Source organism: Coregonus lavaretus (assembly GCF_964263955.1).
Source record: "Coregonus lavaretus genome assembly, chromosome: 22".
In the NCBI taxonomy this organism is placed as follows: domain Eukaryota; kingdom Metazoa; phylum Chordata; class Actinopteri; order Salmoniformes; family Salmonidae; genus Coregonus; species Coregonus lavaretus.
Window position 1 is genome coordinate 28,991,744 of NC_140009.1, and position 25,360 is coordinate 29,017,103.

At 41.0% G+C, this 25,360-nt stretch overlaps 2 protein-coding genes and 1 long non-coding RNA gene across 3 annotated transcripts; all 3 read left to right on the plus strand.

Annotated features, from left to right (window-relative positions):
* Window positions 1–84: 84 nt before the first annotated feature.
* LOC311149712 (Na(+)/dicarboxylate cotransporter 3-like) lies at window positions 85–8,361 on the plus strand (the record flags this gene model as incomplete). Its single annotated transcript, XM_084186921.1, has 13 exons — window positions 85–195; window positions 1,061–1,326; window positions 1,523–1,686; window positions 2,361–2,421; window positions 2,526–2,705; window positions 3,077–3,202; window positions 3,385–3,477; window positions 3,753–3,857; window positions 3,981–4,078; window positions 5,250–5,362; window positions 5,595–5,756; window positions 7,923–8,060; window positions 8,176–8,361. The coding sequence occupies 13 exons, from the start codon at window positions 85–87 to the stop codon at window positions 8,359–8,361; spliced, it is 1,803 nt and encodes a 600-aa protein (XP_084043047.1).
* Window positions 8,362–11,005: 2,644 nt separating this feature from the next.
* LOC311149735 (osteoclast stimulatory transmembrane protein-like) lies at window positions 11,006–12,778 on the plus strand. The gene is made up of 2 exons (XM_084186945.1): window positions 11,006–12,014; window positions 12,171–12,778. Exons 1-2 carry the CDS (start codon window positions 11,100–11,102, stop codon window positions 12,549–12,551), a joined length of 1,296 nt encoding a protein of 431 aa, XP_084043071.1. The 5' UTR covers window positions 11,006–11,099; the 3' UTR covers window positions 12,552–12,778.
* Window positions 12,779–22,936: 10,158 nt separating this feature from the next.
* On the plus strand, window positions 22,937–23,878 carry LOC311149364. Its single transcript, XR_014615019.1, has 3 exons — window positions 22,937–23,092; window positions 23,200–23,470; window positions 23,791–23,878. It is a non-coding gene; the product is annotated as an uncharacterized lncRNA (long non-coding RNA).
* The last annotated feature ends 1,482 nt before the right edge of the window (window positions 23,879–25,360 follow it).

The window sequence follows — 25,360 nt, forward strand, 5'->3', positions numbered from 1 at the left end:
TCAAAGTAATAAAAGAGATAGAGGCTTCAAGGTCTGCACTAAAGCGTCACATAACGAGCTTTGGAGCTCATATTCGACTTGGAAATGGAAACCATATCAACATTCGCTAAGAAACTTTGGTGTGTCAAGAAACAACTTATTCTTTTCCTCACTCCACTTATTCTTCTCCCGTTACTTTTTGGTCTACCGGAAAAGGTACGTGCTTATTGGAAGATACACAGGTATTGTTACTGTGACCATTTATTCCTCTAACTCACAAGAATAAATAGTTTAAACTTTTAAGTTATACCTAAACCAAATTGCTGAACCATATCAAATTGTCATGAACTACTAACTGAAAGTCAGGTAGCCTACTTGCTAAATACAGTATTGCCGCATAGCCTAAAACTGATATGATCATTAATATCCACACCTGCCTTTAAATTCGAACACCCTTTAACCCCACATCTGTTGGACTTCACTGAAATTAGAATCAGGATCATAAGAAGTGTCCCACGTGATTAAAACCTACAATTCTATCATTTGGATCTGTTTTAGGTTGATAAAGTTATTCCAGCGTATAGGACATGCCCCATACACATTACATTTTAATCATTTAGCAGACACTCTTATCCAGAGCAACTTACAGGAGCAATTAGGGTTAAGTGCCTTGCTCAAGGGCACATCGACAGATTTTTCACCTAGTCGGCTCAGGGATTAGAACCAGCGAGCTTTCGGTTACTGGCACAACGCTCTTAACCACTAAGCTACCTGCCACTCCGTTATATATCTAAAACAACAATCCTTACATCCATAACTTGACTTAACTTCATTCCCCCCTCTTAATCATAACCATAGCCCAATCTGAGCCCTAACCCAATTTTTTATAACTTCAAAGACTTATTTATTTACAATTCCCCCCTAATTTTGCAAATCCAGTCACAGAAAAAAAGTACATTCCTTGTACATTTATCTTTCCACAGCATGATACAAACATTAATTAAATAGATCACCTTTGTAAATGCCACAGTTGGCTTTTACTCTTGAGTGTTCACCAACATGTTTCTGTTACGTTTTTCAGGAGGGGAAATGTCTGTACGTGGTGCTGCTAATGGCTGTGTTCTGGTGCACAGAGACACTTCCCTTAGCTGTCACTGCCATGCTACCCGTTTGCCTCTTTCCAACAATGGGAATTCTTCCATCCAAGAAAGTCTGCCCTCAATACTTCCTCGATACCAATTTTCTCTTTCTCAGTGGTCTTGTGATGGCATCAGCTATTGAGGAATGGGGTCTGCATCGCAGAATAGCTCTGAAAGTTCTTAAGATTGTTGGAGTCAAACCAGCCTGGTGAGAAGTCTATATCACTATATACAACAGTAATAAATTAATCATAATTGATATTTTGGGATTCTTTTCCATTATTTAATATGAATGCCCTGCATATGGCAAAATATAGGCTACATAATCATATTATCAGAAATATGAATTGTATTGATGTGCCTCTCTACTTACTCCTGGCCCATGTGTCCATCTCTTTGTGCAGGTTGATTTTGGGAATGATGATCACCTCTGCCTTCCTGTCCATGTGGCTCAGCAACACCGCAACAACGGCCATGATGCTTCCCATTGCTAACGCCATCCTGGAGAGTCTCTTTGGAGACCTGGCCATTCTGAAGGAGAACTGTAAGGTGAAAGATGAGACAGGGGGTGAGTTGCTGTGTAGGGTTTCTCCAACTGTCCCACATACATCAAGTGAAAAGATTAAGAATATAAAGTAACCAAGCCAGGACAAATTTGGTCTATCGACACTGTAGGGTACATATAATGCAAATTGCTGTAGTGCTTACAAAAACAAACATACTATACTTCAATTTTCTAAAGCTAAGAGTGATGTTTCCACACTAAAACTGTAATATGTAACTGAGGGTGTGAACTTTTTTACAACTAACTGTTCCATCACATTGCCTTCAGTCACGACATGTCAATATTCAAATGATAATTGATTGATTATATTAGCCGCCTTTCAAGTCATACATTAAATATGACAAAGGCCTACAGGCAACCTACTTAGAAAACTGTAACTCACAGGCTTTGATGACAAAGAAATGTTTAAATATCTCTGTTATAGCTTGTCTCATTCATTCCATAGCTATGGATACTGTAGCATCACAGTAATTGGTTCATGGGAAACGTGTTGATTCTCAGTAGAGGCAGTTACACTTAGATGACCCCCTAAATCGCCTTCAAATTGGTCTTCAATATGGAATTGTTATGATGTCTAAGCCTGTCCTTAAAAAATATATATTTTGTCATTTGTCACTGCAGAGTAAACAATGGAGAGAATAACTCTAACACAACCTGTTCACTTCAACATCCATCAGGTCAAAGACAAGTAAAGCTGCATGCACTGCCCTCTGAAAAACAGATATTGTCTATAGACGGGTAAGAAAGCAAACATAAACAAACTTGAAGCTCTCATGTTGTTAGAATAGGATTCATTGTTATCGTGTAGCTATTTACTAATGTTGGTATAATTATACCTTAAGATCTGATCGGATGGAGCGGTCAGATGGGAGGACTGGAGAGGAGATCAGGACAGAGTCCGAGTACCAGATGAAGGTGTGGAAAGGCTTCCTGATCTGTATCCCGTACGCTGCCAGTATCGGAGGGACTGCCACCCTGACAGGCACTGCACCAAACCTCATCCTCATTGGACAACTTAAGAGGTACCCAAGTTGAAGACTTGACTGATCTCACTTTTTCCTACTGCATCTGAACATACCCTCTCATAGACCTCACAGGCCCATCAGAGAGAGCAATAAAGGTCTGTAAGGTGAGACGGTCTCTCTGAGGAGGTCTAGTAGAGGGTTTTGTACAGCGTACAAACTTTTAACCATTATGAAAAGAGATGAGATAAGTGACACAAGTACTGGGATGTTTCAGATGTTGTAGAACTTCAGACGTCACGCTTAAAGGCCTGGTAGGATTTAACTGGCAAATAGCTGCGTACGAAGAACATGTTACATTTAGACCATAAAATACGATTTTTTTCATGTTTGCTGTACTGTTTTTTGACAGTTAATTCTTTGTGTTCTAGTTACTTCCCAGAGTGCGACTTGATCAATTTTGGCTCTTGGTTTGCATTCGCATTTCCTCTCATGGTGTTTTTCCTCATCTTGGGATGGCTATGGATTTCTTTCCTCTACGGGGGCTTGAATACACGGTATGATGGTGAAATCATATCTAAGTGTAATATAAAAATGTGACCATAGATGATGACATGTGGCAGTCTGTGGTAGAGTTATAGGATTCTTTACTGTACACTTTTTGAAGTAATATGGAATAATACATTCTCCTACCTGTCAGATATTTCCACATTATTTTCATACTGTTTGTTGTGTTCAGGTTGTGTGTGAAGAAACAGGACGAAAGAGCACAAGCAGAGGCGAAGGCTGAGGCCGTTATTGATGAAGACTACAGAAAACTAGGCCCCATAAAGTAAGGACTCTAACATATCTCTACACTAAATCACAGGCAACATGCTCTAATCTTAAATCATGCCCTACACCAGGGGTGGCCAATTCTGGTTCAAAAGGGCCACATTGTTCACATGTTATAGATTGTTTATTTGAATCAGTGTGTTAATGCTGGGATGGAACAAAAGCCTGCTACAGCCCTCCATGACTAAAGATGACTACCCCTGTTCTTGACCCTCTGGACTATATGTCAGTGGTAATGTAGAACAGACAATAATTTCCTATCTTCCATTTTAGTTTTGCAGAAGGAGCCATTGCATTCTTTTTCATTTTGTTTGCCGTTCTCCTGTTCACAAGAGATCCCAAATTTGTAACTGGATGGTCCACGTTTTTCAACAAAGGGTAAGAGAGACAAGCTGACAATCCACTGCCCGTTACCTAGGAAATGTCTGTATAATTCACTGGAGGCATGAGGAAACCAGCTGCTTCATGACTTCCTCTTCTCTGACTCTCTTCCTCCTTCAGGTATGTTTCAGATGCGACCACTGGAATGATCATTGTGTCAATCCTATTCTTCTTCCCTTCCCAAAAGCCCTCTCTCAGCTGGTGGTTTGATTCTAGAGGTCAGTACCAGAAAGGATATGTCCCAAATAATGAGAAATACGTTTTTAGAATATGTAGATGGAAAATACCACTGCGTCAATCATACCGCCTTTCTGTACTGATATAGAGAAAACGGTATGTTTTCAAATCAAAAGATTAGATGGAGTGAAGCAGCTGTATACATACACTGTAGATCATGGTTTTTAAACTCACATTATTATTCAATCATGCCTCGACAGACATAAATTACAGAAACATTGACAACTATAAAGGCAGAATATTTTTTTTTGTCATTTCATAAATTCATTTCAGAAGTGCAGAACTTGTATTGGCTCTGTTGTATGGTACTGTAAATAACCTGAGGAATGTTAATGACGTAGATTAGTGAGTCTGAGCAGCGTCTCGTTGTGAGGTAAGACTGTCGCCCCTCTGTTCGTGCAAATATTATTAATCTAAAAAAAATGCGTTGCCACACTTTGGCTTGCTCTGTGTTCACCCACTGGTTTAACATAGCACACAACTTCTTATGCAACAGAAATACCAGGGTTTTCATGTTCTACCCTCATATATTTCCAGCAAGATTAGAATTTCTATATGTTTGGCATTGAGCTCTTTAATGTTCTTTATTAAAAACAATTTTGAGTAGGTATGTTAAGAATTAGCCTGTAAGCTATAAAAACAAAGAGAGTCGCACACTCCATATGTATAACCTCCCAGTAATTTATTGGGTAAAAAACCACCGACGTTTCGGCATCACTGTGCCTTCTTCAGACCCTGAAGTTTATTCCCCGTTAGTCAGCACCTCTACACTGAATAATGTTCTCTGGGTGTGCGCCAGCTCATGCTTTTTATTAGAATTAGCCTGTGAAATTATAGTTCCCTTTCAGTCAGTTCACTCGGTACAACAAAAGCGCGACTCCCCATAACGATGTTGTACCTCGTTCCCTTCCTTCAGGGAATAGTAGTTATATTCATAACTTCATGTTTTACAGCCCAAAATATTTAACTTATTGGTACCCGAGAGAGAAACAAAACCCCAACCAGACTTATTTTGTCCCCTAACCGTTACTTTGACCCCTAACCCCTAGCTTTATTGCCCCTTGCAGGTTAGATATTCTGATATTTCGGTGGTTGACCTGGATTTGTCTGGAGGGCTGAAGTTGATTTCATACCCTGTCATGTTTTCCACAGCACCAAATAATCCATATGTTCCTCTCCTATCATGGAAGAAAACACAGGAATGTGTCCCATGGAATATAATTCTGTTGCTGGGTGGAGGCTTTGCCATGGCCAAGGGGTGTGAGGTAAAACCATAGAATTTACATATAGAATCATTATGCTTTATGATCTCTATGGGGAAACCCCTTTAATGTTTAATGGTGCACACCATAGATATGAAATCCCTTTAACTCACATTCTCATTTGTGTAACTCTACATTCGAATAGCTGTTTGTTTGGTGATTTATATACTTTTTTGACCTATTTCTGCTACTACTGAGACAAGGGCTGTCTTGATGCTCTGTCCCTGTGGTGTAGGAGTCAGGACTGGCGGCGTGGATAGGAGCCTACCTCCAGCCTATTGCTCAGGTCCCTCCTGCTGTGGCTGTCATGTTTATCACAGCTTTCCTGGCCTGTTTCACAGAGTTCGCCAGCAACACCGCCACCATTATCATATTCCTGCCTGTCATCGCTGAACTGGTGAATTGTCATCTATGACATATGACCACAACATTCAACATTTAGTTAGATGTTTCCATTGTTAAGAATGAAGTACCCTGTGGGTATGAAGAGGACTAGTAGACACTCATTTTGTATATTGTGTGTAGTATTTTTGAACACCCTTGTGAACTACCATAAAGTCTTGAACTACACTGTATTACTAATTAATGGATTAGTATTCCCCATGGGAAAAGATAATGGGGAAGTTGATGCTCTCTACTCTCCCACAGCAATTGACTTTTTTACTGTTTGTGAACAGATCTGTCAGTGTAGCACCATGGCTGTTGGGTCTGTTGGACATTAACTACAGTGAGGGAAAAAAGTAGGTTTATTTTAACAGTGAGAGACAGAAAAACGCATGTCAAAAACGTTATCAATTGATTTGCATTTTAATGGGAAAGGGAAATAAGTATTTGACCCCTCTGCAAAACATGACTTAGTACTTGGTGGCAAAACCCTTGTTGGCAATCACAGAGGTCAGACGTTTCTTGTAGTTGGCCACCAGGTTTGCACACATCTCAGGAGGGATTTTGTCCCACTCCTCTTTGCAGATCTTATCCAAGTCATTAAGGTTTCGAGGCTGATGTTTGCCAACTCGAACCTTCAGCTCCCTCCACAGATGTTCTATGAGATTAAGGTCTGAAAACTGGCTAGGCCACTCCAGGACCTTAATGTGCTTCTTCTTGAGCCACTCCTTTGTTGCCTTGGCCGTGTGTTTTGGGTCATTGTCATGCTGGAATACCCATCCACGACCCATTTTCAATGCCCTGGCTGAGGGAAGGAGGTTCTCACCCAAGATTTGACAGTACATGGCCCCGTCCATCGTCCCTTTGATGCGGTGAAGTTGTCCTGTCCCCTTAGCAGAAAAACACCTCCAAAGCATAATGTTTCCACCTCCATGTTTGACGTGTGGTTGGTGTTCTTGGAGTCATAGGCAGCATTCCTCCTCCAAACATGGCGAGTTGAGTTGATGCCAAAGAGCTCCATTTTGGTCTCATCTGACCACAACACTTTCACCCAGTTCTCCTCTGAATCATTCAGATGTTCATTGGCAAACTTCAGACGGGCATGTATATGTGCTTTCTTGAGCAGGGGGACCTTGCGGGCGCTGCAGGATTTCAGTCCTTTATGGCGTAGTGTGATACCAATTGTTTTCTTGGTGACTATAGTCCCAGCTGCCTTGAGATCATTGACAAGATCCTCCCGTGTAGTTCTGGGCTGATTCCTCACCGTTCTCATGATCATTGCAACTCCACAAGGTGAGATCTTGCATGTAGCCCCAGGCCGAGGGAGATTGACAGTTATTTTGTGTTTCTTCCATTTGCGAATAATCGCACCAACTGTTGTCACCTTCTCACCAAGCTGCTTGGCGATGGTCTTGTAGCCCATTCCAGCCTTGTGTATGTCTACAATCTTGTCCCTGACATCCTTGGAGAGCTCTTTGGTCTTGGCCATGGTGGAGAGTTTGGAATCTGATTGATTGATTGCTTCTGTGGACAGGTGTATTTTATACAGGTAACAAACTGAGATTAGGAGCACTCCCTTTAAGAGTGTGCTCCTAATCTCAGCTCGTTACCTGTATAACAGACACCTGGGAGCCAGAAATCTTTCTGATTGAGAGGGGGTCAAATACTTATCTCCCTCATTAAAATGCAAATCAATTTATAACATTTCTGACATGCGTTTTTCTGGATTTTTTTGTTGTTATTCTGTCTCTCACTGTTCAAATAAACCTACCATTAAAATTATAGACTGATCATTTCTTTGTCAGTGGGCAAATGTACAAAATCAGCAGGGGATCAAATTATTTTTTTCCCCTCACTGTACAGTTATCAGTAACCAGTTGTCTTTGGCTGGCTGTACCAATGTCTTACAGTATTGTTAAATCTAAGCAATAGTATCACCCATCCAGTATCATCCAGTATCACCCTGACAAGTGCACCCAAGTTACTTATCTTCAGTGACATTTCTAAGCCAAATACATGACTAAGAATTTGGAATATTGTTGCCATTTATTGAATGCGATATGGATTCACACACTCTGCTCATTTGTGCAAAAAAACTGTTTCTAAGTATTAATATTCCCTATTAACACAATTTTTCAGCAAAATAATATCAATGAATGTGTTTGTCTCCTCTCTACAGGCTATGTTTGTCAAGGTGAACCCTCTTTACTTTATGATACCTGCGACAACAGGATGTTCATTTGCCTTCATGTTGCCAGTCTCCACCCCTCCCAACTCCATTGCCTTTGCATCTGGCCATCTTTTGGTGAAGGACATGGTAAGATCCTTACGCCAATATACTGTATGACCATATTTCAGACTGTTCTTAAACTTAAACATACTGTATCCTAGTAAATATATTATTTACATATGTTTGGTTTCTCTATTTCCAGGTGAAAACAGGCTTTGTGATGAACATTTTGGGCATTTTATCAGTTTCTCTGGCCATAAACACTTGGGGTCGTGCCATGTTCAGTTTGGAGACTTATCCAGACTGGGCTCGTCCAAGCAACATGTCCAGTACTGTCACAGATATACAGTTCCCCTCCGTCCCACCTTTCAACCTTACTAGTTTGTGATACACTGCATACCGTAGATCTGAAGCTTATCCAATACAAAGTATTACACTGTATTATATAGTAAATACTTGAGCAGCATTTCTGAATATGTACAAAAGTCAATAACTATAGACTTGTGGAGCATTAGTTGTTACTAAGTTATTTAGCCTATGGTGTGATGGCTATACTATGTTGCTAATGAACTGTACACTTCTAGATTTTCCCATTGCCTAATGTATACTGTATGAGTTTAGATTTTTTTTGTTCAGGATCTCCTTGTACTCTACGTCCTCTGTCATGTAGATTATACTAAGTTCTATCAGCTCATTTTCTTGCTTGTCACATGCCACGAACCCCTGGTCTCCCAGATGTGTCAACTGTTTTGTCTTGGTTTGTTTTAGGTCCTTGTGCCAAGTTTCCATTTGAAGATCATTTGTTTGGGCAGGGCAGGGGGCGACAGAATGGACAGTGGTTGGTCTGTCTGTTGTTACATTCTCTTCCACAGTTACACAACAAGTACTGTCGGAGATCGTTTTTGTCCAGACACCTGTGACATCTGTGTCATCGTTCTGTTGCTATGCTTGCTGAAATGACTTGCATCTTAGTGACCTCTGCTGGTCAGTGTGCCACTTTACGAGTGTCCGTCTCATTCCTCACTGTAACATTCCCTAGATAGTGTTTGTGATGATAATCCTTATTGATTAGGGTGTTAGCAGTTTGCTTGATGATAATAGACCCAATCCATTTCATCACAATGAACACTCATCCTCCAAGTCCACCACCTACTAGTAAATCATACTTGAACTCGATACTCCATTGATCTTTAGTTGTATAAACTGTGACTGTCTTGACGCACAACAGGAGTTTGTGAATTATTCATGAAAAATGCTTACCTAGTCCATGGGGTCACTGGCTGCACATGTTTTAACACATTGTAAGTTACACACAGAAGGTCATTTTTACTTTTCATCATGTCTTTTAAATCCAGAAATCATGATTTTCTGATCTTATTTTATTTTAAATAATCACTAGAAATGTAGTATGTAGGAAATTTAAATAACAATTTTCTACCATAGTTTGTATTTAGTGTAATACGTTTAGGTTTATCAATGCACATTTTGTAGCTTTGTTATTTTCTTAATACTACTGTTATTACCAAATAAAACTCAACAGCAAATGTGTTATTTACTTTTTTCATCTATCCATGGAATTGCTATATTTAGCTGATGTCAGTGAGCAGGCACCAACAGACACACTGTAATATATACAACAGAGCAACTAAAACCATGGGATAATATTCAGAAGGGGGCCATGCCACTATCATCCTTTTTAGTTTTAATCATTGACCCAGGTGACACAGCATAATATGTACTAAGGAGGCGGTCCTTTGGAAACTCGGCAGAACTCTGAAGTAGTTACTCAGTGTGAGAGAGGAAGGGTCATTGGGGGAGGCCCCAGTAAACGAGACAAACTACAACAGAACACAATAATACTTTGTTAGAAATGTAACACAGTACACACATTAAATAGAAGAACATGACATGTTGGAAAAGGAGCACAACATGTTGGAAAGGGAAGTTTGACAAGTCGTACCACAACATGAAACTGCTCAATCTTGATGCTGACTGTAATACAAAGGGAAATTAAAAAGCCCCAGCTAAACATTTTGTTTTGGAAAACTCTGACCCGTACAATTGCTCACATGCTCATAGTTTCCCAGATCATAACAATCCCTCCTCCTATTAGTCAGTAGTAGTATGACCTCCTCGATCTATAAATAGGATCCCACACTGCTCATATGAGTATAGCACCTTTTAACTCACCAATACTTCCCTAAATGATTAGTCACCAAGTATTGCATGTTTAACAACTATCATAATTTTCTGCTAATATTTTTCCTCAATAACGTGGTTCATGTGTTGATTTGTCATGCCTGTCAATATGAGTGAGTGTGTCAGCATGTGGGCATGAGCAAGAGCCCTTCTGTCCCCTTTGGAAACCATCTTACACATATCTATGTGGCAGTGACTGTGCATAATAAGTTCCTGTTTCAAACTTCATAGTTACCCCCATCAGACAACTTTGTAACTTCACATGAACTGTTACCAAGGAGAATGAAGTTCATTACTGAGTACATGGGCTTTGCCTTTTCATTGAGGTAGGTGTTCACTTTTCAGTCTTTTGAGTGAAAGAGACATTACGTTACTGGATTACGGACAGCTATGTATGAGATGATTTAAGGAATTCATGTTATGGTCAAATGTATATTATTTTCACAGTGAATTGTGCTAGGCCCTTCTTGTGAATTTAAGAAAGCTGGCTTATTAAAGTGTTAATTACACAATAATAAGCTATTCTGCTCTTGTATAATGTGGATATTAAAACAATACATGATGATAGTCAGAATAGTGTGTATTACAGTTTGATCACAATCACAGCATAGTTAGAATACAGTGCAATTCTAAAATGTGTAACATGTTTAGTCTATTCTACTAAGCCATTTACTTTAAGTTCGTATTCTTACCTTTAATTATTTATTATTGTTGTTGCATTGTCGAGAAGGAGCCTACAAGTAAGCAGTCTGTTGGATTGTGTATACCATGTGTATCCTGTACATACAACTAATAAAACTTGAATTCACACAATCATTGGTTTTCAGGCAAGAACCTTGGGGTGCCATAAAGACCACTCTACAGTATCTGTGGGATGTTTATTCAAAGCCGACCCTGGCTGCCAAGGAGGTTCTGACATTGCTTTCTATGTGTTTCATTATCGCCATGGTGACTGGTGGTCTCCTCTACCATTGGATGACAGAGATCTTGAGATATGACAGTGGTACTTCCAGCACTGCTGCCTGCATCTATACTGTGGCCATCCTTTTCCTCTCGTTCCTCTGTCATCCTCTCCGTTGTGTACTAACTATGATCCTGCCCACTCTGGGCACCAAACAGGGGCGCAAGTTGATCATCTCCACCTCTGTGATTGTGTTAGTGTTGAACATCATCCTTAACATAACCGTTAACATGGGAGTGGTGATGCACGTTTTAAAGTGCACCTCTGAAGGTTTTGCCCGCTCTCTTTTGAACTCATCTGAGCTGTTTCAAGAAGCAAAGAGAGATCTTGTTAGAGAGGCTATCAAAGTGAAACAGGAAGAACTGAATATTGTTAACAAATTGAGGAAATTTGATCATTTTACACACATTGATGTGTCAGAGGTCCAAAATAAGTTTGTTACTGTAAGCAAGCAGATTGAGAGTGACTTTTCACGTGCCAATAAACTGCTGGAGGAGTATAAACTTCTGTCAAACAGGATTCTGGCGGCCATCTTTGTAATCTACCTGATAGTTGAATCAGCCTACTACCTGAAGTCATATGTCATTTCAGTTAAGTTTGACAATGTTTACATCACAAGACAGTTACTGCAAAAAGCATCTGATGATGGAATCCAAATAGAACCAACTAACCTGAAAAAGATGGTTAATTCCACAAGTTGTAAAATAACAAACCAGGAATTTACCAGATGTCTTCCTCCCATAGTAGTGGTGACTTTGTATTTCATTGTTATCATCTTCATAATGGCTTTGGATCACATTGTGTACCATCTGGTTACAGTGAGTGGGCCTTGGTTGCTGGATGTTCCAGCTACAGCTGTCAGCATAGCTGTGAAATATAAGGTAGGTCAATATTGATACAGGACTTTTCTATATGAGGTCGGGCACATCACAGAACATAATGTGACATTATATCATGTGTAGCCTTGAGATCAATGATGATATGAAATTGAATAACACAGTGGACAAATGGTGACTGGATTCTCTTTTCTCTGACAGGTTCACCTGCGCTTTCCAGGCCTATGTATTATCCCAGCTATCTGTGGGGATACAGAACTGGCAAACTTCCACAAGCAGTATGACTGGACATTTAACCCAGAGGCATTACTCTGTGATGTAGAGCCCTCGGCACCAGACCTGAGAGTGAGGGTCTTACTGGGTCTACTCTGTCTGGTGAGCTACATCATGGTGTTACTGGAGGTCTACGCCAGACGCATCCGCAGAAAAGTGTCTGCATCCTTCTTCAAAAAGCAGGAGGAAAAGAGAATTAATTTCTTATTGAAGAAGATACAGGCGAAACAGGACACAAGAGAAAACAATATATTTTTCATTGAAGCTGTGAATGAGACCAGCGTTCACACAAACCAAAATGTAATTTGAAGCTTGACTTACTGTCATTATTTGTAGTTTAGGGAGACCTCTGCTGTAGATCTCAAGAACTGCTTTTAATGCTTTCACTGCTCCTCTTTTGAGTTATTGCCATTATAATAGTTTTGATTTATTTTAGATATTGAAAAAACCCTCCTCAGTCTCACCAGCTGTCAGCTGAGAGAATATGTCGATTTGATTTTTCAATATTTCCAGATTAAACTGATTCTGTAACATACAAATGAAAAACATGGAATACATTTTTTTTAACTTCAAAGTGATACAAGCATGCTTATCCCTGTGTTAAAATACAACTGATGAATCCAGTGACAACATCCTACTTTCCATGAGCCAAAGGGCCTGTTGAGAACATTAGAGGGCATCCTGTTAGTGAGTCACAGTCATATGACCTTTCTCCTGGTCGTGGAGCACCCCTTTTACGCTACCACTGCCTCCTCTCAACAACACTCATGAAACCATGTTTCTAGGCTTAATGAAGAAATTAATACCATATAACAGACAATCACAAGCGTTTTCACTTAAGCTTTTATATTGTGAAAGGTTGATGCTTTTAAAGAATTGCATAAAAATGGCTTTGAGGGCCCTTTTAAAGTAAAATGAATGTTTACTCCATTTAAGGAACAGGACCGTTTATTACATTGTTTCTTACTGCAAGGGAGAACTCCACAATCAACAGACGAGAGTTGGTTTGATGTCTACATACAGTGGCTTGCGAAAGTATTTACCCTCCTTGGCATTTTTCCTATTTTGTTGCCTTACAACCTGGAATGAAAAATTGATTTTTTTGGGGTTTGCATTATTTGATTTACACAACATGCCTACCACTTTGAAGATGCAAAATAATTCTTTTTGTGAAACAAACAAGAAATAAGACATAAAAATAGAAAACTTGAAAACAGAAAACATTCCAAGACATATAAATATTTCCCCTTAAACCACCCGAGTGTTGCTTTAGCAGTATGCTTAGGGTCCTTGTCCTGCTGGAAGGTGAACCTCCGTCCCAGTCTCAAATCTCTGGAAGACTGAAACAGGTTTCTCTCAAGGATTTCCCTGTATTTAGCGCCATCCATCATTCCTTCAATTCTGACCAGTTTCCCAGTCCCTGCCGATGAAAAACATCCCCACAGCATGATGCTGCCACCACCATGCTTCACTGTGGGGATGGTGTTCTCGGGGTGATGAGAGGTGTTGGGTTTGCGCCAAACTTAGCATTTTCCTTGATGGCCAAAAAGCTCAATTTTTGTCTCATCTGATCAGAGTACCTTTTTCCATATGTGTGGGGAGTCTCCCACATGCCCTTTAGCGAACACCAAACGTGTTTGCTTATTCTTTGTTGCCTCTCTGATTAATGCCCTCCTTGCCTGGTCCGTGAGTTTTGGTGGGCGGCCCTCTCTTGGCAGGTTTGTTGTGGTGCCATATTCTTTCTATTTTTTTATAATGGATTTAATGGTGCTCTGTGGGATGTTCAAAGTTACTGATATTTTTTTATAAACCAACCCTGATCTGTACTTCTCCACAACTCTGTCCATGACCTGTTTGGAGAGCTTCTTGGTCTTCATGGTGCCGCTTGCTTGGTGGTGCCCCTTGCTTAGTGGTGTTGCAGACTCTGGGCCTTTCAGAACAGGTGTATACAGTGAGGGAAAAAAGTATTTGATCCCCTGCGGATTTTGTACGTTTGCCCACTGACAAAGACATGATCAGTCTATAATTTGAATGGTAGATTTATTAGACAGAAAGACAGAATAACAACAAAACAATCCATAAAAACGCATGTCAATAATGTTATAAATTGATTTGCATTTTAATGAGGGAAAAAAGTATTTGACCCCTTTGCAAAACATGACTTAGTAACCCTTGTTGGCAATCACAGAGGTCAGACATTTCTTGTAGTTGGCCACCAGGTTTGCACACATTTCAGGAGGGATTTTGTTCCACTCCTCTTTGCAGATCTTCTCCAAGTCATTAAGGTTTCGAACCTTCAGCTCCCTCCACAGATTTTCAACTCCTTTGTTGCCTTGACCGTGTGTTTTGGGTCATTGTCATGCTGGAATACCCATCCATGACCCATTTTCAATGCCCTGGCTGAGGGAAGGAGGTTCTCACCCAAAATTTGATGGTATATGGCCCCGTCCATCGTCCCTTTGATGCGGTGAAGTTGTCCTGTCCCCTTAGCAGAAAAATACCCCCAAAGCATAATGTTTCCACCTCCATGTTTGACGGTGGGGATGGTGTTCTTGGGGTCATAGGCAGCATTCCTCCTCCTCCAAACACGGCGAATTGAGTTGATGCCAAAGAGCTCGATTTTGGTCTCATCTGACCACAACACTTTCACCCAGTTCTCCTCTGAATCATTCAGATGTTCATTGGCAAACTTCAGATGGCCCTGTATATGTGCTTTCTTGAGCAGGGGGACCTTGCGGGCGCTGCAGGATTTCAGTCCTTCACGGCGTAGTGTGTTACCAATTGTTTTCTTGGTGACTATGGTCCCAGCTGCCTTGAGATCATTGACAAGATCCTCCCGTGTAGTTCTGGGCTGATTCCTCACCATTCTCATGATCATTGCAACTTCACGAGGTGAGATCTTGCATGGAGCACCAGGCCGAGGGAGATTGACAGTGCTTTTGTGTTTCTTCCATTTGCGAATAATCGCACAAACTGTTGTCACCTTCTCACCAAGCTGCTTGGCGATGGTCTTGTAGCCCATTCCAGCCTTGTGTAGGTCTACAATCTTGTCCCTGACATCCTTGGAGAGCTCTTTAGTCTTGGCCATGGTGGAGAGTTTGGAATCGGATTGATTGATTGCTTCTGTGGACAGGTGTCTTTTATACAGGTAACAAACTGAGATTAGGAGCACTCCCTTTAAGAGTGTGCTCCTAATCTCAGCTCGTTACCTGTATAAAAGACACCTGGGAGCCAGAAATCTTTCTGATTGAGAGGGGGTCAAATACTTATTTCCCTCATTAAAATACAAATCAATTTATAACATTTTTGACATGTGTTTTTCTGGATTTTGTTGTTGTTATTCTGTCTCTCAATGTTCAAATAAACCTACCATTAAAATTATAGACTGATCATTTCTTTGTCAGTGGGCAAACGTACAAAATCAGCAGGGTGTCAATATAAATAGTCCGGGTGGACATGCGATTAATTGTTCAGCAATCTTATGGCTTGGGGGTAGAAGCTGTTAAGGAGCCTTTTGGTCCTAGACTTGGTGCTCCAGTACCGCTTGCCGTGCGGTAGCAGAGAGAACAGTCTATGACTTGGGTGACTGGAGTTTTTGACAATTTTTTGACACTGCCTAGTATATAGGTCCTGGATGGCAATTAATTAGACTCAGATTAATGTTCAGAGGGCAAATATTGTGGCACATAGTCATGTCATGTGTGGACCTTCCGAATGTTATTACAAATTAATTAATACAATCATGCTTTAAAATGTGCATAAGAAGCTAAATTATTTAGTGTTTTGGTATTATTCTGTTTATTCTTTCTGGTCAATGATGGATTAGATTGTGTAAAACTCATTTTCCTATGACACCTAAAACTTAAAGTCTCTCTGAGAGCAAAAACGGTTTCTGTACCTCTGTGATTTATGTTGGAATACAAACACGTTTTTTGTCATACCTCAAAAATGCTTCAGCGTTTTTATGAGCACACTGCTTTCAACTCCCAGAAGGCATCAGAAGGCTATTTTGGCCAGTGTATTAATAGAATGTCTGTTCATCTATTTTTAATCCAGCCATTTTGTCCGTCTTAATTCTTCTTCATGTTTACCCCATAATTCAAGACTATGTGTCTAATATTTTATGCTTTGTTGCTGTGAGGCCTGGAACAAAATGTATAATTCATATAATTTCTCTTCACATAAATCTTTGGTTCTGTACCAAAATAAAAGGTTAATAAATTGTATAATATATTGCCTGTAACTTTATCTCTTGATTCTAATCCAAGCTATAAGATGCCATATAAATGTATCCTTTAAACTTTCTGTAGAAAAGTGGTGAAAATGTGTGCCAATTTACTGTTTTTTGTAAATGTTTTTGATTGCTAGTTCCAATAGTTTATATGTAAACACTCAACAAATATATATGGGTGTTCACTGAAGTCTACTGATTGCAGTGATATACAGTATAATATCCTATTCTGTTTTGTGTCAATTTTAAGAAATGTGACAGGAAACCTGCCCTTTACACATCACTTTAGGTCAAATCCCATAGGAATGCATTATGTGCAGCAGAGAGACAGGTAACCCTTTATGATGATACCTTTCAGTCTTTACACAAAGTGAGTAAACTACTCCATAAAGATGTGTAGCTATAGTGCCATTGCAGATTCAATACCTATTATACTCTAAAAGACCAGTTTTTGAAAATGAACACCAACCAGCTACATTAGTTCTAATTGGACAGGATTCACATGGCGATATCTTCATAAATAATTGGTACATACAGCCCATTATACAACAGGTGGTTCCAATCCTGAATGCTGATTGGTTAAAACCGCATTCCAGCCAGTTGCTATTCCACAAGTTACCTCTGGCTAAATCTATAATGTTAAAATGCCTATTTACTCTGTTCCATCTAACTGCGCAATCCACTGTCTCCTCAGCCCAGCCAGGCAATTTATAAACTTGATCTCCACGATAAAAAGCATCTAGACATTACTCACATTTCTTTTAGACTAACATTTCGTTTTCAACAACGGATATTTTTATAAACCTTACTGTCTGTCTCTCCGACATTTGCAACATTGTTTCAATATTCAAATTCGATCTGAAGCTGTCCCATAGTAATGAACGTGTCGGGAGTCGGGACGAGACAGACAGGCAGGCAGCATTTCTCAGCCAGTCGAAATCATGAATCAGCTGGCATCTTTTTTATGGATATATACAAAGAAATGTCAATAGAAAAAGTGCAGCAAGTTTGCGGTCTTTCCAGCTTCAGTTTGAAGTGATTGTGTTAGCTGTGTTGTTGGCTAGCTCCTCTGAACAACAGTGTCCTGACGAGAGAGCACATTTTCTATTCAAGGTGAAATCGCGCCTCATTAGCTCATTGTTATGGATGTATCCAAATTAATGTTACTAGAAAACAGCTTAAACACATGTAGCTACTTAGTTTTTTTCTGGCTGCACTGTTTGACGTGACTGTAAGTTAAGTTTTGGTAGAATTATTATCGTGTCCCATACATCCCATTCTATAATTGGAATGGCTTCATGTCCATGGTTTCATTTTCAACATTCTAAGTACAAGGAAGTAAGTACAGGGAAGGTTTATTGTCACATTTCTTGAAATTGACAAAATACAGAATATCTTATTTCATATCATTGTAGTAGACTTTAGGGAACACCCATTTGACAGTTTTAAGTGTTTAAATGTAAAATACTGAAAATGAGGATGGAAGTATGTTCAAGAATCAGTAATCTTTGTAAATTCTTGGCCACTTTTTCACCACTTTTCTACAACACATTTAAAGGATACATATATATGACATACTTTGGCCATTTCTTGTGTTCTCCAGGTATCCTCAAACATGTTAAGCCATCATTGGGATGTATGTACCAGTAACTTATGGAGATACTGTCACGCCCTGGCTCTGGGGACACTGTTATGTTGAGCCAGGGTGTGTTAATCTATGTGTTGTGTTTCTATGTTGGGAGTTTTAGTTGTGTTGTTTCTATGTTGGCCAGAGTGACTCCCAATCAGAGGCAACGAGTGTCAGCTGTGGCTGGTTGTCTCTGATTGGGAGCCATATTTAAACTGTCCATTTGCCCTTTGTGTTTTGTGGGATCTTGTTCAAGTTGGTTTGTGTTTGACCGTTGACTGTCACGTTATCGTTTTTGTTGTTTTGGTCGTGTTCTCTAATAAAGAGTATGTTCGTCTGCAACGCTGCGCCTTGGTCCTCATCTGTTCTCGACGATCGTGACAGAAGATCCCACCAAGACTGGACCAAGCAGCGTGTCCAGGAGCCATCGCCAGGGGAATCTCTAGTGGATCGCCTTTGCTACCTCGACTGGGCCAAGCCTAGTGAAGAGCAGAGAGGTTGGACTTTGGAGCAGTGGGGTGAGAGTCTGGCGAAAGGTTTGGAGACCTGGTCCACGGGTAGGAAGCAACCCCAAAATAAATTTAGGGGGGGGCACACGGCATGGGCGACTGGGCAGCAGGAGGCTGTCACAGGGCATTTAGGGAGCTTAGCAGAGGAGGCCGCCAGGTTACGGGGGCTACTGGTCAAAGAAGGGAAGGAAGGTGTGGAGGCACGGCGAGAGGTACTGGGGTGTGTTACCAGTCCGGTCCGGCCCGTTCCAGATCCCGGTGTAGGGCCAGTGGTGTGTGTCCCCAGTACGGTCCGGTCTGTTCCTGCTCCCCGCACCAAGCCTACGGTGCGCGTCGCCAGCCCAGCCCGGCCTGTTCCTGCCACTCGCACCAAGCCTACGGTGCGCGTCACAAGCTCGGCCCGGCCTGTTCCTGCTCCCCGCACCAAGCCTATGGTGCGCTTCGCCAGCCCGGTCCGGCCTGTTCCTGCTCCCCGCACCAAGCCTATGGTGCGCGTCGCCAGCCCGGTCCGGCCTGTTCCTGCCATTCGCACCAAGCCAGGGATGCAAGTCGTCAGCCCGGTTCAGCCCGTTCCTGCTCCACGCACTAAGCCAGGGGTGCGCATCGTCAGCCCGGTCCGGTCCGTTCCTGCTCCACGCACTAAGCCAGGGGTGCGCATTGTCAGCCCAGTCCGGTCCGTTCCTGCTCCACGCACCAAGCCAGGGGTGCGCATCGTCAGCCCGGTCCGGCCCGCTCCTGCTCCACGCACCAAGCCAGGGGTGCGCATCGTCAGCCCGGTCCGGCCCGCTCCTGCTTCCCGCACCAAGCCAATGGTGCGCGTCGCCAGCCCGGTTCGGCCCGCTCCTGCTCCTCACACCAAGCCAGTGGTGTGTGTCGTCAGTCCAGCACGGCCCGTGCCTGTTCTCCACACCAAGCCAGTGGTGGGCGTCGTCGGTCCGGCACGGCCCGTGCCTGTTCCACTGGTGCCTGGTCCGGCACCGGTCAGATGCGTTACGCCGGAGCTGGAGCAATCCGCTCCATCAGTGTGCAGTCCAGCTCCGGCCAGCGGGGCCAGACCGGACCAGGGGTACTTTGGGGGGTTGGAGAGGGAGTGGGGATCAGGCCCGGAGCCGGATCCGCCGCCAAGGCGGAGTGCCCACCCGGTCCCTCCCCTGTGGAATTTAGTTGGCACGGTCGGAGTCCGCGCCTTTAGGGGGGGGGGTACTGTCACGCCCTGGCTCTGGGGACACTGTTATGTTGAGCCAGGGTGTGTTAATCTATGTGTTGTGTTTCTATGTCGGGAGTTCTAGTTGTGTTGTTTCTATGTTGGCCAGAGTGACTCCCAATCAGAAGCAACGAGTGTCAGCTGTGGCTGGTTGTCTCTGATTGGGAGCCATATTTAAACTGTCTATTTGCCCTTTGTGTTTTGTGGGATCTTGTTCAAGTTGGTTTGTGTTTGACCGTTGACTGTCACGTTATCGTTTTTGTTGTTTTGGTCGTGTTCTCTAATAAAGAGTATGTTCGTCTGCAACGCTGCGCCTTGGTCCTCATCTGTTCCCGACGATCGTGACAGATACGGCCATGTGAATCGTGTCCAATACAACCCTATGCATCTGGTTGGTGCAAATATTGAAAATGGCCGCCAGGGGAGTAATGGACAAAATCTGTGATGGCACTATAGCCAAAAATACCTCTTTAGACATGCCCCAGCTGTGTGAAATTTGGTGGCTCTATCACAAAGTCCACCATTTCTCTTGTAGCTGCTGGACTATGGTCAAAATGGCCTCAATATGACCTGCATTAAGGTCTTAAGAGTATGTTATGATCCAAATTAATTTGTGTATTATCTGTGGGGTTTATTTAGTGGGTAGGTAACATTACAAACTCATTTTGATATTGTTTGGAATTATTTTACCCTATTTTCTTCTAACAGGAAATCCGAATGGCAGCCATCTTATTAAAATGGCCGCCCTGGTTGACTGTTTTTTGCTTCCCAGACTTCCTCTAATCTTAAAAAATTTCCTTAAGGTAGCTAGTATTAGTATAGCATGTTTGATACTTGTATTATAAAGTGGAACGATCTCAGGTATATTTGGTTCTTATCCACTGGAATAAAAGGCCAAAATCTATGGAGGACTAAAAGTGCCACAATTAAATAAATAAATACACCATTAAATAATTACTTAAATGTATCATTAATTAATTCAAATTAGAATTAAATACATAAATGTGTAATTAAATGTATCATTAATTAATTCAAATACCGATTCATTTTATGTAAAATACATATATAATTATTTCACTATTTACATTTACATTTCATGATCCTGCATTGCAGTGATTCATGAATTACTTAAAACTGTCAAACTGACCCATCAAAGTCAGTGGGCGGGGCTAACGCGAATCTAGTCTGATCCATTGCTTTGGTCTGAAGTAGAGTAGGCCAACCTGGATAGAGACAATGGAGGATCTCCGTGAACTTTCCAGGGAGTTGCCTAGAGACATTTTAAACTTAGCAGAGGATGTAGAAGCAGGACCTGCTGACCCAGAGCATGTAGCTAGTAAAGCAGAGGAACTTATTGAAGTTGTTGGAGTCATATCGACCACAGAGTGATTGCAAATCTAGAAGAAGTTGTCCACCGCTTCTCTGGTACCAGGGCACTTCAGGCCCAACACACACAGGGACCGGGGCGTTTGGCGTTTGACATACCGAGTGCAGTTCTGGAGCATCAACTTCTTTGTGGAGTTCCCGCAGTTCAAATTGCAGCGATGTTCGGTGTGTCAAAGAGGACCATCAGGAGGCGCATGCAACAATACAGTTTAAGGTATTTACACTAAATTCATGAGTTTTCTGTTTATGAATTGCTGCTCTCATACACTCGGAAAGAATATGACGTTTAAGGTAACATTACTTGATGTTGTGTTTTTCTTGTTTGTACAGAAAGACAGATCTCTATTCAGCTGTGAATGATGAGGAGTTAGACCGTATTGTAAGTGAAATTCACAGAAGTCATCCAAACACCGGCTACAAGCTAATGCGTGGTCACCTGAATGCAAGAGGTGTGCATGTTCCAAGTGAGTAGATAATAATATGGGCATTATTTAAATGTATTTTTAATTTGGAGCTCTGCCCCTTTGAAAGGTGAAGGAAGCCCGCTTATGGAAAGACATCGCCTCTGAGATGTAGAATGTGTAGAAGAAATGTGAAGAGAAACACACATTTCAGGACGGCTGACTTGTATCATCAGGATAGACATGTCCTGTGATTTTTAGCCTCCTGTTTAATAGAGGTGGAACAATATCTGACAGTAATATTCTCAGCTGTCCGGATGTGCCCCTGCTGTAAAGGGTATAATATAATCATAGAAAAGCAAAATATCATAGGAGGCAAAAAATCTCAGGTCATCTCTGTTCGAGCATGTGGTATCTATCTATCTATCTATCTATCTATCTATCTATCTATCTATCTATCTATCTATCTATCTATCTATCTATCTATCTATCTATCTATCTATCTATCTATCTATCTATCTATCTATCTATCTATCTATCTATCTATCTATATATGTGTGTATATATATGTATATGTGTATATATATGTATATGTGTATATATATGTATATATATGTGTGTATGTATATATATATATATATAAATATATATATATATATATATATATAAATATATGTATGTATGTATATATATGTATGTATATGTATGTATATGCATATAAATATATATATGTATGTATATGTATGTATGTATGTATGTGTATATATATATATGTATATGTATATATAATTTTTATATATGTGTATATATATGTGTATGTATATATATATATGTATGTATATGTACAATATCTGACAGTAAAGTACATTTTTGAAGCTGTGGTGGTTCTGTAATAGTTGACTGTTTTACACACATTATTTATTTTATTATGACACCACTATATCCTCAAAATAAGTAGCCAGTGAGTGTGTGGTTATTCATTTTAAATTCCTCCCCTCAGTCTCAAGACTGCAAGAGTCTTTACGCAGAGTCAATGCAGAGGGAGTCTACATGAGACGTCTGAGGCTGCGTGTATTAAGGCGACGGCAGTATTTTGTTCCTGGCCCAAACTCTTTGTGGCATATAGATGGCCACCATAAGCTTATCAGGTCAGTGATATTAGCAGATAAACAATGCATCTTTCTATATGTTTCATTACAATTGTTATACAATAAAGTTATATTTTTTCATGTGTTTGCAACAGGTGGAGATTTGTTGTCCACGGTGGGGTGGATGGATTCAGTCGTTTAGTGGTCTACCTGACTGTGGCCGGCAATAATAGAGCTCTTACGGTCTTACAGAGCTTTATCGCCGCTGTTGAGCAGTATGGGCTGCCATCAAGGGTACGGTCTGACAAAGGGGGGGAGAATGCAGATGTAGCAGAATTCATGATCAGAAGCAGAGGTACCGACAGGAATTCACACATCACAGGCAGAAGTGTCCACAATCAGCGGTAAAGAAATATGTTTGGCAACTAGGCTCACACAACTAACATACTAGTTGAATGTACTTTAGCATATGTCATAAATTAACAATTTCTCAATTTTATCCTAAACACAGAATAGAGAGGATGTGGAGAGATGTTTATGAACATGCCCTGGACCTCTTCTATCAGATCTTTACTTCATTGGAAGATCAGGAGACACTGAATCCAGACAATGAAGTCCATCTTTTCGCTCTGCACCGGATTTTCCTTCCACTGGTTCAGCAAAGCCTCGACTCTTTTCGAGATGCTTGGAACTTCCACGGTCTTAGAACTGAAAGGAATCAGTCACCACAGCAACTCTGGAGAAGTTACAGAGAGCAAGGCCCTGAGGAGGATCCTACTGAGGTTAACAATGAACTTTAAACACTTTCTTAAAATTGTTTCCCCAAAGGAATTATGGGAGAAAAAAATGGTGCTAAATGTGATACTTTAAATGAAACATTTACTATAGATTATTGTCTCTTTAAAATCTCCCGAGCTTTTAAAGATCAACCTGTGAGCTGTAGTTTCTACAGTGCATACTATGCAAAGCTGTATTATTTTAAAAAACTGAATAAGTAACATTTCATTTCTCACTGCCTTGGTGACCAAAAATAACAATCTTGTGTAAGGACATGTCAAACTAGTTTTAAGTACAAGACTGATTATGCTTGTCATCCATTCAGGTTCCTGAAGAATATGGGATCGATTGGAACGGACCTCACTGCCTTCATCGAGGCACTGTGTCAGTCCCCGAGGTTCAGCTGGCCCGTGAGCTCTCAGATGAAGAGGTTGCAATTTTGCCAGCTCCAGGAGTTTCTGTTACTGATGCACTTAGACTATATGTAGAGACTGTGGAAGTGTTATCAAGAATCTTAGACTGATGTCCAACCCATGTTTTTATTTGTTGTGTTAGAACAAGCAAGGAAAAACTGAAAGTTTACTTTCCTTTTAAAAGAAAGGAAAAAAAGCTGTTTCTTTGAAGCTTCCTGTCTCATTATGGTCCACAGAATGACTAACATGAATGCTGTACTGTTAGCACTGAAGGTGCAGAACAGTTTGATTTTAGTAAATGGAAGAAAAAAAAGTCAACTACTGCACAGTGTGTTAATGTTTTCAAAGACACTGAACTTGTGTCAATTCATCTGAACTGTGTATGCATTGACATTAGGGCTGGGCAATATGGAGAAAATCAAATATCACATTTTTTACCTAACACCTTGATGTCGATATTGCAACGATATTGTAAGGTTGACAATTGGTCCATTCACAAAATATCTTCCACATTTAGATTTCGGATAAATAACTATCATATTGTGGATATAATGACTAAGTGGTAAAAGGCAAATAATAGAACAGCTAGAACAGTCTGGTAAGTTCAGAAAATGACATCACTTTACTGTAATGCAGCCTTTGAAACCAGGAAAAGACTAAACTTACCATGTAACGATATTACACTTCTTCAAAATCTAATGGTGCTTTTCCATTACATGGTACCTACTCGCCTCGCCTCGCCTTTTTTGGTTTTCCATTACGAAAAAAAGTACCTGGTACCTGCTAACATATACTTTTTTTAGCACCTGCTCAGTCGAGGTTCCAAGCGAGCTGAGGCGAGCCGAGAAGGTGACGTGAAACCCTGCAGGCTGCTGATTGGTCGGAAAGAATTCCATTCTAAACAAACAACAACAATAAAGTTATCTATTACAGAGAGACATATTGTGAGTTGGCATGTTACCTGCATATACAGATATCCTCTCACTCTACAGAACAGGAGGAAAATTCTGTTCATTTCTGTCTCCCGAGTGGCGCAGTGGTCTAAGGCACTGCATCGCAGTGTTAACTGTGCCACCAGAGATCCTGGTTCGTATCCAGGCTCTGTCGCAGCCGGCCGCGACCGGGAGACCCATGGGGCGGCGCACAATTGGTCCAGCGTCGTCCAGGGTAGGGGAGGGAATGGCCGGCAGGGATGTAGCTCAGTTGATAGAGCATGGCGTTTGCAACGCCAGGGTTGTGGGTTTGATTCCCACGGGGGGCCAGTATAAAAAAAAAATAAAAAAATAAAAATAAAAAAAAAAGATCTATTCGCTAACTGTAAGTCGCTCTGGATAAGAGCGTCTGCTAAATGACTAAAATGTAATGTAAATGTACTGACAAAACGTGAGACCCAACATCTTCAGAACCTGTCACAACGCTGAGTTGACATAAAAACAGCACTACTAAACAACTACAACGAAATATCAGAAAAATAGAAAAACC

Excerpts from the sequence above, each read along its gene's own strand:
- LOC311149735 (XM_084186945.1), top strand. The coding sequence starts at position 11,100 with ATGTGTTTCATTATCGCCATGGTGACTGGTGGTCTCCTCTACCATTGG. Across the intron at positions 12,015-12,170 it reads GCATAGCTGTGAAATATAAG|GTTCACCTGCGCTTTCCAGG; the intron begins GTAGGTCAATAT and ends TTTCTCTGACAG.